Source organism: Rhinopithecus roxellana, chromosome 1, assembly GCF_007565055.1.
Source record: "Rhinopithecus roxellana isolate Shanxi Qingling chromosome 1, ASM756505v1, whole genome shotgun sequence".
In the NCBI taxonomy this organism is placed as follows: Eukaryota; Metazoa; Chordata; class Mammalia; order Primates; family Cercopithecidae; genus Rhinopithecus; species Rhinopithecus roxellana.
The window spans coordinates 139,978,388-139,997,210 of record NC_044549.1 but is presented as its reverse complement, the minus strand read 5'-3'; the positions used below and the strand labels follow the sequence as shown (position 1 = coordinate 139,997,210).

At 38.4% G+C, this 18,823-nt stretch overlaps 1 protein-coding gene across 1 annotated transcript in view; it reads left to right on the top strand.

Annotated features, from left to right (window-relative positions):
- Positions 1–18,823, top strand: part of NAALADL2 (N-acetylated alpha-linked acidic dipeptidase like 2) — a 977,694-nt gene that overhangs the window by 722,124 nt on the left and 236,747 nt on the right. The window contains exon 10 of the mRNA XM_030931975.1: positions 16,997–17,143. Within this exon, the coding sequence (XP_030787835.1) occupies positions 16,997–17,143 (147 nt within the window). The remainder of the gene's footprint in view (positions 1–16,996; positions 17,144–18,823) is intronic.

Sequence of the window (18,823 nt, the reverse complement as noted above, 5' to 3'; positions counted from 1 at the left end):
TATCTTTTACTCAGCCTAACCCCAATTAAAAAACGTCTTCTCTAATATTGTGTAAGGAATATAAAAGGAATATAATCTTGAAAAGATTTGACTTTCTAAATATGATCATTCTACATCTTAAAAGGCAGGAGAAAATATAGTTTTAAGGAGATTTGGTAGAAAGGATTGTCAAAAATATAGGAGGGGTGTGTGTGTGTGTGTTGGTTATGTAGTGGTAATGATAATTTATAATAATTACAGTATGTAATAAGTGCTTTACATTGATGAGTGCTTTTATATTTTATATAACTTAGCATTATTTCATTTATTCTCTTCAGTCTTCTAATATTATGAATATATTCCTTTTTTACATTTGGGAAATTCAAGGCTTCAAGAAGTGAAGCAAGTGCCCTATGGTCACACTGCTAAAGAGAAGCATCATTGCTTTTTAAGGAAGAATGCAAAATTGTCCATCTCATCTGCAGTCATGGCTTTGATTGTTCTTTTATATTTATCTCAAGCAACTGCTTTTCACAAGATATTTTGTGATAACTGTACATACTTATTGACTTCCTACAGATGCCTAATGGGATTCATAGTTTACTTGAAAGCAGGATTTGCCCAGCAAGAAATTAAGAAAGAATGTTTTTTAAAATTGTTATGATTCATAAAACTACCTGAAGTCAACTTCAAACTTCCTGCACTTTGGCACTCCGAGTCTAATTATGTTCAGGTCTAAGCCTACTCTAAACTAGATGGTGTTTGTGTAGTTCTTCTCTTCTTGACCATTTTGTCCCAGTGGGAGAATTACATAATAAGTGGATTGATCTCAGTTTTACAAACTCTTATAAGTACCTATTTTATTGTGCTGACCAATATAGGGGCAATAGAAAGATAGATAAAAAAAAATTATCTGCCTTCAAAAACATGTAGGAGGAGAGGCAGAAAAAATACAAAAGTGAACTAAGTTAAAACAGTGATATAAGTGAAAGACTTCTTAGTACATTCTGACCAAGGTAATGGCGCTTACAACTGGTGCAAAGAAATCTAAACATGCAAGGATTAGCACTGGGGTGTGAGCCATGGGAGTATTTGGGTGTCCTATACACAGCGCTCCTTGAATACAATGGTGGCCCACAAAGGTCTAAATGGGCTCACTCCAGCAAAGCTATTCTGAGGATAGCAGTTATTTTGGCCCAGGCTTTTAAGATTATGCGATGATGCTGTCATCTGTCAGACTTGGACATATTACTGCTGATGGTGTTATTTCCTCTGCCTGATTTCTCACTCTCAGCACTTAACCTGCTTGAAATGGTAATGTGTGGTGATATGCCATCCACATCCTTTTGCCCTTCTGTTTGCCAAGTCTGCATTTTTCAATTCTTTTTCTCCCTGTGCCCTCCTAAAATTAAACAAATTACCTCTAAAAAACCTGAGAGCACCTACCTGATTTACAACTGCCCTCTAACTCTGGTCACAGAGAGGACAGCAAACTTTTCCCTGGTATCTAGTGAATGATGCTAATATGCAAAATAATTTGAATTGTTTCTTTGCTTCTGGTTTAGTTTTATAAAAATGTCTGATTTTTTTTAAAGGAATGTACTAAACTGCTTCATCTACAGAAGATTTAATTTAAATATTTCATTAAGCATATTTGCAGCCTGAGAGAGTTAATATGGATTTGAAAATCAGTTAGATTTTTTTCAGTTAATTTTTTTAATGCCTGGCAGCTGGAATACATCACTGACATGCTGACACCATATTATTTAAAATAGCTTTGCCTGTGAGCCTAAGAGAAGCTTTTTAAGACAAACCTCAAGAAGGCTGGTGAAATAATAGCTGAAGTTATGTTATGTCAGCCAGTTCCTCAGCATGGAACAGCATTGTGAGGCCAGAGTTGTTATCCTTCACTGAGACATAAAATCTATATCTTGATTCTTTTGGTCATTTAAGGTCCTATGGGAATTGTACCCAGAAGGAATGTTCTTTTATTCCAGTGTGTTGACCAAAGGTCAAGCTGGATGGGACAGTCATATCTTTTCAATGTGTTCAAGGTTTCATTTACATATGATTAGAGTACAGTTTTTGGAAAGGCTCTGGATTTGTCATTCTATAAATAGTTTGCAATTTGTGAAGAAGTAGGTTTAGCTGCTGGAGTGACCAATATCAAATCTACTAAAAAAGTGACAATGTGGCAAAGGAATCCATGGAGTCTTTTAATCTAACAAATTATTTTTAACTTCCATTTCTTTTACATTGAAAAGGTAATTTTAGTTTGGGTGATTAATCAGCAGCTTAACAGCTCTTTCACTATAAGTTGAGGAACTTATTCCTTGTTCCCTTAGCTAAATGGTAGGAAAAATCTTTAGGCCAGCGGTGGAAGTTGAAGAGAGCAACAATCTAAGTTAGAAACTTCTGCCTGCCATTCCATTTACTATTCTTATGTCTATAGGGGATAACAAAGCTTTTAGTCTGTAAAATGGAATAAAAATAACTCATACAATTACATTATGATCTAATATGATGTCCACTTGTAAATGATAGGTCCTTACATAATTGCCTCCTTGGACTAAGTGAGGTGGTCCATATTTAACATATTTTGATAATACATTGATAGTTGCCTAGAAAATGCACAAACACACAAACCATGTAAGCAAGAATGTTCCTGAATTATAATCATAAAATGGATGGTGTTTTGCTTTCAGTCTTGGCCCACCATCTTTTGGCTCTTTCTTCTCTCCTGGTGTCCTGCTGGTGAGTTGGGTTGTCAATTTAAGTGTCCCTTACCCCAGCAGAGGCCTCATGCTGTTGTACCATTTCCAAAATCTCTGTAAGAGACCCTGTTTTTCCTAACAAAGTGGCAGTTTCTCTTATCTGTTCTCTCCCCAGTGGTATATGCATTTTTGATGGTCCCAAATCTATTTCACAACTCTAAATACCCAATTTCTCCACTGTTAGGCATTTCTTCAATTGTGAATATTTCAGAAACTGGGCCATATCCGTTACATGGTTTGTTTATTTCCTATGTCCAAACAAAAGCCTTTTTTTTTTTTTTTTGTTGAGATGGAATCTCTCTCTGTCCCCCAGGCTGGAGTGCAGTGGTGCAATCTTGGCTCACTGCAACCTTCGCCTCAGGTTTAAGTGTTTGTCCTACCTCAGCCTCTCGAGTAGCTGAGATTACAGGTGCATGCCACCACACCCAGCAAATTTTTGTACTTTTAATAAAGACGGGGTTTTGCCATGTGGGCCAGGCTGGTCTTGAACTCCTGACCTCAGGTGATCCACCTCCCTTGGTCTCCCAAAGGGCTGGAATTACAGGCATGAGCCATCGTGCCAGGCCACAAAAGCCCTTGTAAAGTCTTTTTTCATACTATATCTTACAATCAAGGGAGTCTTAGAATTGGGAACACATAATGTATAGTTCAGAGGGAATTTTAAAAATGTAACATTTCACGCCTGTAATCCCAGCACTTTGGGAGGCTGAGGCGGGTGGATCATGAGGTCAGGAGATCAAGACCATCCTGGCTAACACGGTGAAACCCCGTCTCTACTAAACATACGAAAAAATTAGCCAGATGTGGTGGCAGACGCCTGTAGTCCCAGCTACTCAGGAGGCTGAGGCAGGAGAATGGCATGAGCCCGGCAGGCGGAGGTTGCAGTGAGCCGAGATCGTGCCACTGCACTCCAGCCTGGGTGACAGAGCGAGATTTTGCCTCAAAAAAAAAAAAAAAGTAACATTTATTTTTTGGAGAGGTGCTTCATTTACAGAAATACAAAAGTAATAAGCAAATAGACAATGGAAAGTTTTTCTTCTAAACCCATTCCTCACACCAGTGTTTCTCCCCAGAGGCAAATGGCATTTGTACGTATTAGAGCATACAGACTTTTATTTTTAATGTTTGAAATGCAAATGTTATCTTACAGAATATTTCTGCGCATTATTTTTTATGTAAAAAATGTATCTGGGAGATTGTTCATTATCAGTGTGTAAACAGATTCATTTTTCTTTCTAAAGACTATAATTTCATTATATGTGTGCAATCTAACTTATTTAAATTTTGTAGAATTCGTATTTTTTTCCTCAGTATGAGGCACCAGATTCCTCACATCCTTCAAGACACAGTCCATATTCAAACAAACTTGACAAAGGTTTTTGGGAATAAATATAAAAGTCACTGTATGTGTCTTTTATGTATAAAGGCATTTATAATAATTTTTCTGAGTAATATCAGTTCATCATTAATTTTTTATATGTTTATCCTTCTTTTTTATATATTATAGAAGCTAGCTATTTGTGAAATGATTTGTAAATATTTTTCCAGGTTTTCATTTATGTTTGTGTATGGTAATTTTTGTCATACAGAAAAAGTTATAATTTTATGTAGTAGGACTAATTAATTTTTTTTATCTTCTGGGTTTGTGTCATATTCAAACATGTCTTTTTCATTCTGAGGTTGTTAAAATTATCTTCCATTGTTCCCACTACAATTTTATGATTTGGATTTTTACATTTTAAAGATGGATTCATCTGGAATTATTGTGGTGTAAGATACCATAGAGTAGGTACTATTTTATTACTTTAGTGGAGGTTTTTATTTAGATGCAACAGTTTGGTTGAAATGTGAATATTTTCTAATGTTTTAAAAGAACAAACCTGTTTTTATTGTTACACAAAGTCTTAAGTGGAGAGAGAAAAAATGAAAAAATCTGTCTTCTTCCATCTTGTGACTACTGGTGAGGGATCTTAAATTGGTCAGAGAAGATGAAGAGGAAATGAAGGTCAGTTGTTGAGGAAGTAGAGAAGAAGACACCAGCTAGAAGCTGGAGAAAAAATAAGAGCAAATATTTTCTTGTTTCTCTATTTTTCTCTTAGAGATTGATCTTTAAAGCACTCATTAGTGCATAATGAAATTTTAAATCTAATAAAAAGTATTTCAAATATAAAAGAACATTTTTCTATATCTGATAACAAGATTAAGGTTGTATAAATTAACAGAAGAGAGATAAGAATTAGAGGGTGTTTTTCAATTTGGCAATGCTACTTGTGTAGAATAGAAGATGAGCAATTTTTCACTAAAGCTGAAAATACTTTTTGTTAACATACAGTAAGTAGGTTTTAAATCTTTGAAGAAACCCTGAGAAATTGGAGATTTTGAAAACCCCATATTATGGGTTGAATTTTTCTCCTCACTCTGTCACCCAGCCTGGAGTGCAGTGGCATGATCTCGACTCACTGCAAACTCCGCCTCCTGCATTCAAGCAATCCTCCTGCCTCTACCTCCCGAGTAGATGAGACTACAGGTGTGTGTCTTAACACCCCGCTAATTTTTGTATTTTTGGTAGAGACACAGTTTCGCCATGTTGGCAAGGCTGGTCTCGAACTCCTGACCTCAAGTAATCTACCTGCCTTGGCCTCCCAGAGTGCTGGGATTACTGGTGTGAGCCACCGTGCCCGGCCCTGAAAATTTCTATTTTATGATAAGATGAAATCTGGTTTTCTTCCCATACCCAATTTAATCTTTAATAAAGGCATTGAAAGTTATATATATTAATTTTTAATTTTTTTTTACTATTTTGGAGATATTTTGTTTATGAGAAGCTCATTAGATGTTGGCATTTAGAATAACTTAAATAAACTTCTAGTATAAAATAGGAGAAAAAGTCAGTAATCATAACCTCTTATTTCCTATCAAAGATTATTAGAAGACATCTGTAATGCATCATTCAATATGGGGTATTGGGTTCACATGTTGGCATAAAAATACAAGTTAAATAAATGAAGAATACATGGCACACACAGTAAATAAATATTGACAAAAAATTACAGATGTATAGTTTGTTACAACTAGATCTGGTGATGCAATATGATAAAAATTTAAAAAGACCCATGGAATCCTAAAAAGGACAAATTTAGAAGTAGTTTAATTCCCATGCATTAATGTGGTTTGTGAGCTGGATATATCAATATAATACATAAAAAAGAGCATTGCATTTGAAGTGAAAAGTTCTGGGATTAAATCTCAGTTCTATTAATTTGGAGGCCTTAATTGTCTAATTTGCAAAACACTCTATTTTGCTAGGAGAGTTTCCCTGCTGTGGGCTATTTTGGCAAGCTGCTAAGTCCTACATAGACCCAGTCTCAAAAATTGTGTTTTAAATGCTTCAGTTAAAATGCACAGGGTTACAAGGAAAGCAATGATATTAAACTGCAATTACCTAAGTAACATACAAATTTGCATTTTTGCAATATATAGGCTTTTTAAAATTAACACATTAAATGATAAAAGTCAGCAAAGTGTCTCATAACTGCAATATATCCAAATTAGTAATAATTTCAATTGATATTTCAATGTTTTGGCAATAACTGAAATATAATATGAAAACATCTGATTTTATTTGGTTACAAAGTTACAAGTACTACTAATATTGTAACAAATGTTATTCGGTTCCTGGCCTATTTCATAATTGAATGGAATGTTGATTTCAGTTAGAAGCAAGTGAAAATAAAGATGCTTTTTTTTTTTTTTTTTTTTTTTTTTTTTTTTTTTTTTTTTTCTGGTTCACCAAGTTCACAGATCTGAAATTCTTTCTGTGGATCTCGGGATAAGAACCCTTGGGCATTAGGATCTTTAGATTGTTTTCTCAGTTTCAAATGTAATGATTTATCCATGATCCTTCAATTGTTTACATGTTCACATTGCCTAGGACCACATCTATAAAGTTCTAAACTAAAAATGTTATAACAAAATTTTGTCAAATTACCTCCAGCTAACAAAATAACACAATTCTCCTCACTACCATTAGTTAGAAATTAAAGTTTAATTTTTCACTAGTTTTAATGAACATTTCTTAACAAATAAAAAGGTGACCTACCTACCATCGAAGACTGCCTATGTTAGTCAGAAGTTCCCCAAAGAAACAAAATCAATAGGATCTATCTTGCTATAGACTAAATGTTTGTGTCCCCTCAAAATTCATATGTTGAAGACAAAAATAGCATGTTAATGTTATTTGCAGGTTGAGCCTTTGGAAAGTACATAGGTCATGAGGATGGAGCCCCAGTGAATGAAATTAATGCCCTTATAAAAAGAGAGGTAGATACAAGATCTCTCTCTTTTTCTGCTCGTCATCATGTAAGGATACCATGGGAAAACTGGCATCTGCAAACCAGGAAGAAGGCCTTCTCTAGAACTTACCGTGATGGCACCTTGATGAACTTCCCAGCCTCCAGAGTCATTAAAAATATATTTCTGTTGTTTAAGCCACCTGTTATGGCATTCGGTTATAGCTGCCCAGACTAACCAATACACACATACACACACACACGCACTTTATGTATAAATACATTAACAACATATAATTATGATAATATATAACTATATGAATTTGTGTGTGTGTGTGTGTTTGTATTTGTATGTATAAGGAGATTTATTATAAGAATTTGGCTCACCAAGTTATGATGGCTGACAAGCCCAGAGATCTGTGGTTGGAAAGATACAGAACTAAGAGAGACAGTAGTGTAGTACTAGTCTGAGTTTGAAGGTCTGAGCACCAGGAAAGCTATTAAGTTTCAGTCCAAAAGCCAACAGGCTTGACACCCTTATAAAGCTTATTTTTGGGGGTTTCTGAACAAAGAAAGGAAAAGACCAATGTTCTAGTTCAAGGCGGTCAGACAGAAGGAGTTCTCCCACTCCCCTTTCTTGTGGGAAGGTCATTCAGGTCTTCAGCTGATGAGATGAGGGGCGTCCACATTGAGGAGGGCAATCTGCTTTACTCGGTCTGTCAATTCAATGTTAATTTCATCTAATAACACTCTCATAGACACACTCAGAATGATGTTTGACCACATATCTGGGCATCCCATGGCCCAGCCAAGTTGACACTTAAAATTAACCATCACACTGCCCTATAGCAAAAAATCATTTTTTAAACATCATTGGTATCATTGTAATAATTGGTACATTAGTATACTGTAAAAACCAGAAAAACAGTGAAATAAATTATTTCTACAAAATTGAACTTACAAAACTATAACTGAAATGACAGTGACTTAATTTTACTATGGTGTATAGACTATGGTATTTTTATTTTGAACATTACACTTTTCTTGCCGTTCAAGTAAATAATCAACTTAGATTTCCTATACATGTAGAGTAAATGCTTATGTACGCAGGAGAAAACAGAATGTGGGGAAATAAAACATTTGAATTATTAAACAGATTTTTAAAATACTTTTAGAAACTGGTCAATGTGTCCTGGCATCACTATTTAACTAATGCAAATATTGACTTACTTTTTTGTTATCTCACTTACATGATCATTTGCTATGAAGTTTTGCCTTTCAGCTTAAAATTGTACTTGCAACGAGCATGCAGGTTTAGGAGTGAGGTAGTGATTTCATTTCAGGTCTTCTATTGACTTGTGGGTGGAAAATTAAGCTAGTGACATAACCATGGTCCTTGCCTGAACTTGCTCATTTTATGAACTGGAATAAAAAGTCTTGTTATCAAACATTAAATATGAGGCATTTTGAACTCCTTGGATGAAATTCTTAATATGAATTTTCTCAGCCTTGTAAATAAATTTAAAAAATTAATTGACCTGCACAAATTTGTTGCCAACCTCCCCTCTGCCATGGTGCTTAACTTCTAGTAAAATGAAGAAAATTAACATTTCTTCCTACTTGTCTCTCAGATATTAATGTGTATGAGGGTTTAGTAGATCAATGTCTGTTACCTCACATGGATCTATCATAATCCACTGAAGTGCTGTGAGCAAAAACAATTCACATTAGGATTGAATATAGATGTACGATCCCTTCAGGTCTGTGAATTTGGCCTTAAATTCATTACCTTAAAGTAATGAATAATGAAGATTTAGAGAATAGTGTTTCTATGCCAGGAATGTTTTTCTCTTAAGGGAAATCCCTAGATAAAATGACCTGGGGGTAAAAAACTTCTCAAATCTGCAAATTGGGTTCCTGGCTTTTGGGTAATCTGGGCAACTTGGGCTATCTGACTTTTTAACGTTGAAGCTAGTTAGACACAAACGCATGAAAGGACAAAATGAACACAGGCTTGAGGGTAACATGCTACTTCCCCTCATCACTGGTTAAATTAGAGAAGGAAGTAAAGAATGAGGTAGACCTAGAAAGAGAGAGGAGGAGAGAAGGTTGTGTGTGGAGTGGGGATGGGGTGGGGGAATGGTGAATTAAGCCCTCTGCAAGGCCATCAGAGAAACTCTGGGTTCAGTAGGTGAGAAACAAGCTCCAGGAGTATTCCTCAGGAAACTGTGTTGTCCCTGAAGCCCCCATCTTGGTTTGGCTTTCTTGAAGCATTTTCCCCCTCTTTTGGCTTATGACCATTAGGCGACTCAAAAGTTAAGTGCTCCCAGCATGGGTCATGCAACCCTTTTTTTCTGTATGCTGTCCCCTCTCCATAAATAGTCCACATTTAGCATCAGATACGTAGTTTAATAGATCTTAACCCTCAAAATAAAATTGTAAGGTATTTCTAGATAATGCTCACTCTGTTGACATCTTAGTTGGTTTATCCCCCACCCGACCCCGACCCCTACCCCCACCCCCAAAAAAGTTTTTATATGGCAGAGGCAGCAATATAAACCTTTAGGGGAAAAAAAATTACACTTTTAAATAAATAGGCAAGGCAGAGCAAACTATAGTAGGAAGAATGCAGAAATATTTGGGGGAGTGTAATCTTGAAAGCTGAATGCTGCCCTTTTGATTTGCCTGAACAATACAAAACATGTAAATATGTACTTAAGAGAACCATGGAAATGGAATGCAATGAAAATATTGAAGCTATATGATAGTGTGTCCGGAATTGGTGGGTTCTTGGTCTCACTGACTTCAAGAATGAAGCTGTGGACCCTCGTGGTGAGTGTTACAGTTCTTAAACATGGTGTGTCTGGAATTTGTTCCTTCAGACGTTCAAATGTGTCTAGAGCTTAATCCTTCTGGTGGGTTCATGGTCTCGCTCTCAGGAGTGAAGCCGCAAACCTTCGTGGTATTACAGCTCTTAAAGGCAGCGTGTCTGGAGTTGTTCTTCCTGGTGGGTTCGTGGTCTCGCTGGCTTCAAGAGTGAAGTCGCAGACCTTCAGGGTGAGTGTTACAGCTAATAACAGCAGCGTGTAACCAAAGAGTGAGCAGCAACAAGATTTATAGCAAACAGCAAAAAAACAAGGATCCCACAAGGTAGAAACAGACCCCAGAGGATTGGCACTGGCTACTTAGGGCAGCCTGCTTTTATTCCCTTATCTGGCCCCACCTACATCCTGCTGACTGGTCCATTTTACAGAGTGCTGATTGGTCCACTTTACAGAGAGCTGATTGGTCCGTTTTGACAGAGTGCTGATTGGTACCCTTGCAATCCTTGAGCTAGACACAGAGTCACAGAGTGCTAGTTAGCTAGATACAGAGTTAGCTAGATACAGAGTACCAATTGGTGCGTTTACAAACCTTGAGCTAGACACAGAGTACTGATTGGTGCATTTACAATCGTTGAGCTAGACACAGAGTCGCAGAGTGCTAGTCCTCCAAGTCTCCACTAGGTTAGTTAGATACAGAGTACCAATTGGTGTATTCACAAACTCTGAGCTAGACAGAGTGCTAATTGTTGTATTTACAAACCCTGAGCTAGACACAGAGTGCTGATTGGTGCACATACGATCTTCCCCCTAGATATAAAAGTTCTCCATGTCCCCATCCAGTTCAGGAGGCCAGCTGGATCCTGCACCAGGGCTGCAGGTGGAGCTGCCCACCAGTCCCAAGCCAGGCCTGCACTCTTCAGCCCTTGGGCTGTCCATGGGATCTGGCGCCAGGGAGCAGGGGGCGGTGCCCGTCTGGGAGGCTCTGGAAGGAAGCCCACCGTAGGGGGAGGAGCTCAGACATGGCAGGTTGCAGGTCCCAAGCCCTGCCCCGCCGGGAGGCAGCCAAACCTCCAGAGAATTTGAGTACAGTGCGGCAGGCCGGCACTGCTGGGGGACCCGACACAACTGCGGCAGCTGCTGGCCTGGGTGCTAAGCCCCTCACTGCCCTGGGCCGTAGGTGCAGGCCGGCTGCTCCGTGTGCAGGGCCCGCCCAGCCCGCGCCGTAGGAACTCACACTGGCCCGCCAGCGCAGCCCTGGTTCCCACTGGCGCCTCTCCCTCCACACCTCCCTACAAGCACAAGGAGGAGGCTGCGGTCCCAGTCATCCCAGAGAGGGGCTCCCACAGTGCTGTGGCAGGTTGAAAGAAGGTGTGGAGGGAGAGGCGCAGGTGGGAACGGGGGCCATGCCCGCCGCTCACAGGCCAGTGTGAGTTCCAGTGGGCACGGGCGCGGGCTCCTCAGGCCCGCATTGCTGGCCCAGGGCATTGAGGGGCTTAGCACCCAGGCCAGCAGCTGCGGAGGTTGCGCTGGGTCCCCCAGCACTGCCGGCCCTCATGCACTGCTCTCAAGTTCTCCCGGGCCTCAGCTGCCTCCCTGCAGGACAGAGCTCGGGACCTGCAGCCTGCCATGTCTGAGCCCCTCCACTCTACGGTGGGTACCTCCATGGCCCCAGCCTCCCCGACGAGTGCCGCCGTCTGCATTGTGGTGCCCAATCCCATCAGCCACCCAAGGGTTGAGGAGTGCAGGCACAGGGTGCAGGACTGGCGGGCAGCTTGGCCTGCAGCCCGGGTGCGGGATCCACTAGGTGCAGCCAGCTGGGCCCCTGAGTTTAGTAGGGACTTGGAGAACCTTTATGTCTAGCTAAGGGATTGTAAACACACCAATCAGTACTCTGTGACTAGCTCAAGGTTTGTAAATACACCAATCGGTACTCTGTATCTAGCTAATTTAGTGGGGACTTGGAGAACTTTTCCATCTAGCACTCTGTGTCTAGCTCAGATATTGTAAATGCACTAGTCAGCACTCTGTGTCTAGCTCAGGGTTTGTCAATACACCAGTCAGCACTGTGTGTCTAGCTCAGGGTTTGTAAATACACCAATCAGCACCCTGTGTCTAGCTCAAGGTTTGTAAATACACCAATCAGTACTCTGTATCTAGCCAACCTAGTGGGGACTTCCGAGGACTTTTCTGTCTAGCACTCTGTGTCTAGCTCAGGGATTGTAAACGCACCAATCAGCACTCTGTCAAAACGGACCAATCAACACTCTGTAAAATGGACCAATCAGCTCTCCATAAAATGGACCAACCAGCAGGATGCGGGTGGGGCCAGAGAGGGGAATAAAAGCAGTCTGCCTGAGCCAACCACTGGCAACCTGCTGGGGTCCCATTCTTTGTTCTTTAACTCTTTACAGTAAATCTTGCCACTACTCACTCTTTGGGTTCACAGTGGCATTTATGAGATGTAACACTCACCATGAGGGTCTGCACCTTCACTCTTGAAGTCAGCGAGACCACGAACCCACCAGAAGGAACAAACTCTGGACTACCATCTGTAAGAACTGTAAGACTCATCGGGAGGGTCAGCAGTTTCATTCTTGAAGTCAGTAAGACCAAGAACCCACCAATTCCAGACACAATAGTAGCTATAGCAAGAACAGAGAGACTAGAAGAGAACTCACAGTGGCTTCAAAAATAAGAGGCTGAGGCTAAACCAGAATTGTGCTCTATGTAACTGTTAGAGTAAACAAATGTTGCCAGTAGCTGGGCTCAGTAGTCCCAGCTGTTCAGGAGGCTGAAGTAGGAGGATTGCTTAAATGCAGAAGGTCAAGCTCAGCCTGGGCAATATTTGGCAACATAGTGAGACATCATCTTGAAAATAAAAATAAGAATTGCAAGGATTGATTGGAGTGGAGTCATTTGTGCAATCTTAGAAACACGCATATGTGAGAAACTAACACCTTTTGTCAGAGGGCAGCTATTATGTAACTAAATGTTTATATAACTAATTGTGACAATGAAAATATCAAATGTTAAACTTAAATACAATGTTTATTTAAAAAAAATTTAATAGGCATATATTGTAGAATTTGAAATTGTTAATTTTTGACTGTGCCATTTTTCTGTTGAGAAAAAAAATTTCGATCTAAGGGGCATGGCTGAGCATTTGTGAATGTTAAGAATTAACGTATGAAAAATGAAGTTGAAGCCAAACTATATTTTCATTTATGTTGATTAGGATGCTTTTGCTGTCTTGAAAAGACATACATGTTACTTCATTAAAGAGAAAGTAGGTCATTTAAAAATGATTTTTACTTTCATTAGTCAGGCATCTGGAGAAAGTAAAAACCAGATCTTATCATATCCTCATTTAATGACAAAATGGTGCAACAATCTCGGTTTTGCAAATTCAAATGCCTCTGGCCCTATTCAGTAAACCTGAATGAGTAGAGCAGACTGAATGTGAGGCACTAGTGATGGATGTTAATAAATGTCTTGCCTCCCCTAGGCATTCAAATTCAACTTAAAAACAAACAACAACAACAACAACAACAACAAAAACCTAGCTAAACAAATACCTCCAGAGGTACTTGGGATTTATAACATGATATAAAGTAGTTTGTTTTTTATGATCTAGTGCTTAAGACTAGCTCTTCTTTGGGACTATTCAAGACCCTCCTTATACTGTCCCAGCTTAAAATAAAACCCCAGGAGTCTTAAGCCAGAGGAATGTGTCAGAAAATGAAAAAGGATTACCCCCTTTTCGAAAAATTCAGCTTTGAAAAGAAGCCAATTGGTGGTGAGGGGTGGAGGTCACCATAAAAAGGATTAAGTTGCTACTGATTAGACTGTATGGTAAAAACATTAGTTTTCTATTTCCAAAGTGGTTAATCAGTCAAGATAGTTGTAAACACATTAAACAGAAACACTGCCTTGTCTGTAAACTGAAACCCTGACTTGCTTGTAAAGGTTCATACTGGCTTTCCATTTTAATTCATGTTTAATTTTGTTGCAAAGATCTTTCCATTAGATATTCAAAGAAACTAGATAGTTATTGAAACATTATTATATGTTTATAACATCTAGCACTGTAGTTGAAAAAAGCTGGAATAACTAATTTTCTTAATATTACGCCACATATTTTCCAGTCTTTTGATAAATGTTAGCAAAAGACGAGATGATCTGCAAAGGAAAAGTGGGGGACTTTATTTACTATTAAAACAACACTCTCTAGACTAGGGAGGCACAGATTTTAGTATAAGTGAAAGTGTATTTTCTGAAGAACAAAGGGAGGTTCTAGCTTAAATAGGGAAAACTACCCCCTCAGTTCTCAATCAGGCCTGTTTATGCAAATGAAGGATTCAAACTTGTTTAGTTCTGATTGGTCAAAATAGTAGAGTACTGATTGGGTGTTTTCTATGTCCCCAGAACTCTCTGTCAAACTTTTGATTGGGTGTTTTCTATGCCCCAAACGAGAACTCTGTGTCAAACTTCTCTTTGAAAGGGCTGGTGAGGGGCGGTTTCTAGCTCATTTCTCTTGTGTCTGGTTACAGGAACTGTTCTGACTCAGGGTGTAAAGCAAATGTTTGTGGAGCTGCTTTTTCCAAGTATGCACGTGGCTACTCTTTCTTACTCTAGCAAGGCCACCTGCTTCTGTTTTTAAATTTAATTGTCCCTGTTAACCACAGGGACATCTATCTCCCCTGTAGAGCTTGAGTCTTATTTTACAGTTTTATTTTATATAGATTATATTTGAAAGTATATTTGAAATTATGTCATGCCAAAGAAGCATGAGAGGTTGAAAAATGGATGTCTTGACTCAGAGACAAACATGGATTGAGTACATACTTTATGTGCCTGTTACCACATGTGCTGTTCTTACATTTATTGCCTCATTTTCTCACAACTGCCCTGGAGATTGGTAGTCTTCCACGTTTTATAGTTGAGGCCACTGCATCTCAGATTTTTGAGAAATGTATTAAAAATACATTTTAATAAATATTAATTAAAAGACCTTTAGTTTTTTTTAGATGTTTGTTTTATTTTTGTAAAGCTACTGTCGTTTGTTTTGCATGCCAGCCAACTCTTAGTTTAAGAAATAATAGCCTATATCATCTTATATTACTCAGATCTTGCACTTAGCTGTGTGGTTCACTATGATCCACTGTAGTTGTTGGCCTGTAATCTTAAAACATCTAGGAATATGCTTTCAGGAAGAAATGGAGAAAATTTCTTCTCTAGTTTTTTATTTTTATTTTTATTTATTTATTTGTTATTTATTGAGATAGAGCCTTGCTCTTGTTGCCCAGCGTGGAGTGCAATGGTGCACTCTCAGCTCACTGCAACCTCTGCCTCCTGGGTTCAAACAAGTCTCCTGCCTCATCCTCCTGAATAGCTGGAATTACAAGCACCTGCCACCACACCCAGCTAATTTTTGTATTTTTAGCAGAGATGAGATTTCACCATGTTGGCCAGGCTGGTCTCAAACTCTTGACCTCAGGTAACCCGCCTGCCTCAGCCTCCCAAAGTGCTGGGATTACAGAAGTGAGCCACCATGCCTGGCCTCTTCTCTAGTTTTTAATAAACATTTTAAGAAGAACAGAATTATACCCTACAATGCATTCTTTAAGTTTATGGGAAAACTTATTAAAAAAAAACAAAATACTACACCTTTTTAGAGACTCAACATTTTTTTTTAATATTATATACCTTTATTATCAGAAAACTTATGTGAAACATTTGTTCACCAAAGAATAAATATCTTAGACATACTAAAAACAGCCTTTGCAATCGATTCAACATTTTGCTATGTTCTCTATTTAGTTTTCTTCCACCAGTTTTTCTTGGTTTCTCCTGAATATGAGCATCCATAAAAGCAATAGTAATAATACTTTATATGCTGATATTCTTTTTTTTTATTATTATACTTTAAGTTCTAGGGTACATGTGCATAACGTGTAGGTTTGTTACATATGTATACTTGTGCCATGTTGGTGTGCTGCACCCATCAACTCGTCAGCACCCCTCAATTCATCATTTATATCAGGTATAAATCCCAATGCAATCCCTCCCCCCTCCCCCCTCCCCATGATAGGCCCCGGTGTGTGATCCTTCCCGAGTCCAAGTGATCTCATTGTTCAGTTCCCACCTATGAGTGAGAACATGCGGTGTTTGGTTTTCTGTTCTTGTGATAGTTTGCTAAGAATGATGGTTTCCAGCTGCATCCATGTCCCTACAAAGGACGCAAACTCATCCTTTTTTATGGCTGCATAATATTCCATGGTGTATATGTGCCACATTTTCTTAATCCAGTCTGTCACAGATGGACATTTGGGTTGATTCCAAGTCTTTGCTATTGTGAATAGTGCCGCAATAAACATACGTGTGCATGTGTCTTTATAGCAGCATGATTTATAATCCTTTGGGTATATACCCAGTAGTGGGATGGCTGGGTCATATGGTACATCTAGTTCTAGATCCTTGAGGAATCACCATACTGTTTTCCATAATGGTTGAACTAGTTTACAATCCCACCAACAGTGTAAAAGTGTTCCTATTTCTCCACATCCTCTCCAGCACCTGTTGTTTCCTGACTTTTTAATGATTGCCATTCTAACTGGTGTGAGATGGTATCTCATTGTGGTTTTGATTTGCATTTCTCTGATGGCCACAAAGAACTCAAACAAATTTACAAGAAAAAAACAAACAACCCCATCAAAAAGTGGGCAAAGGATACGAACAGACATTTCTCAAAAGAAGACATTCATACAGCCAACAGACACATGAAAAAGAGACTCAACATTCTTTTAAATATTGTCAGAGTCATCAGAGTTCAAATTAAACCTATGATAAAAAATGCTTTTGAAGCAACAACAGCAAGCAAAGCTTGAATTCTGGCCAGTGGTAGTTATGCTTCAGTGAGCGTCACAATCAAAGAGGAGAGTTACAATGCAGATTCCTGGGCTCTACCACCCATTAGGTAGGACAGTGTGGAGCCTAAGCATTTGCATTTTTAACAATCTCCAAGGCGACATTGATGCTTCTGATCTGTGGACCGTGTTTTGAGTAGTACTTATTTAGGGATGACCTGGGAAGCATAGTGTGTGTTAACAATTTAAATTATGTTTTTCAGAAAAATAATTTCAACTGTACCAGAAGAGCTCAGTGCCCAGAACCCAATATCAGTTCTATACAGATACAAGGTGATGCTGATTATTTCATCAACCATCTTGGCGTTCCCATCGTGCAGTTTGCTTATGAGGACATCAAAGCATTAGAGGTGATTGTTTCTAAAAAATGCAAAACACACACACACAATATAGCAGACCTGCAAAATTTGGTTTTATCCTGGCTATTCAATTTTCATATCAAATAGTTCACTATAGAAAAGAGGCTTCATTTAGAGAGTTATTCTTACTTTTCAGAGGCTTTGCAATAGTATTTGAAAACATCAGCTCTTTTGAAAAGTGTTGAATTCAATTTACAAAGATTTATACTGTCACTCATATTTTCACACGGTGCTCTGCAACAAGAAATTTGCAGTAGTTGGATTAACATCAAAACATAATTGTAATCTTCAGTATTCACAGAAACAGATGACATGTGCAATAGATTCTCCTCTCCTTGCCCAAAGGAAAATGCATTTCATGTTCTGTATGTTAATATGAGTCTTGTGGATTAGCTACCCAAAGTTTGTCAATAGTTTGCCTGCTTAGAAAAGATAGCACTTTTTTTGTGAGGATGGAAGGATTTTTTTCCAAAGAATATCACAAAAGCATGATTCATCTTAATTAAGTCTCTGTTCATCCATCTTTTGGACTTTAGTCCTTCTAATCTTTCTCAGAATTATGTCTCAGGAAACTGTTTCTCTGTGGATCTAACCCTGTTGGGACATTTCACCTTCATTTACAAATCATTTATGCATTATTCGGAGCTATTTGAAAACCTCTAGAGTGGCTTGCTTGAGGTAATTATTGCATTAACAAAATAATGGCTGAAAAGTACAGTAAAACCTGCCTTGCTCTTCAAATATAAATGTTCCTCAGAAGGGGTGCTTAAATTATGTTTGTATTAGCTCAACTTCAGATATGCAATATCTTAATTATTAACAGCTTTGAGTAATATTTGGCTTTATGTTTCTCTGCAACCACACAGAAAATATTTTAATTCTTATTTATTATGTGTCTAATTCATCTTGGTTTAGTTTTAAGACAAGAATTTAGGGAGAATAGTATAGCCTTGGGAATGAGACAGAAGCCCTGACTCTGACACTTACTAGACAAATTATTTAACACCTTTCAAAATGATTTTACAAATGAAGTACTTTGGTATATTTATGGACTCTATAGAGCTGTGGTGAGGATTAAATGAGACTATGCATGTAGAGGGTTTAGCTAAGCTTGAGCAGATAATAAGACCCCATTATTGCAGTTATTATTGTCTGATTGTAAGTACAACATATGAATGAGCCACTTATTAGTAAGACTGATAATAGAATAATAGCAAGAGTAACTTCATATGAAATTGTTTGGGCGACAGCTCGCAGTGCTCCGATTAGTGCGTAGTTTGAATTTGATGCTCATCCTGATCATAAAATGGAGTAGACAGCTAGACTAGATGTAGCTAGAATAAACAAAAGTCCCAGGTTAAAGTTGATTAGGGGGTTGGGTATAGGAAGAGGGGTTCATAGGAGAAGAGCAATGGAAAAGGCCAAGGCTGGTATGGTGATGTAGAGAATAGTAGTAGACGTTGAAGGTTTTAAAGGTTCTTTGGTGAAGAGTTTTTTTGCGTCAAGTGTTGTAGTAATCCATAAGGGCCAACGATATTGAGTCTTTTGCGTAATTGTATATAGCCTAATAATTTTCACTCAATGAGTGTGAGAAATGCTGTAGCCGCTAATGCAGATATAATGAGGAGTAGAAGGTTTGTTGTTGACATGATGTTAAGAAGAGGAGTTGAA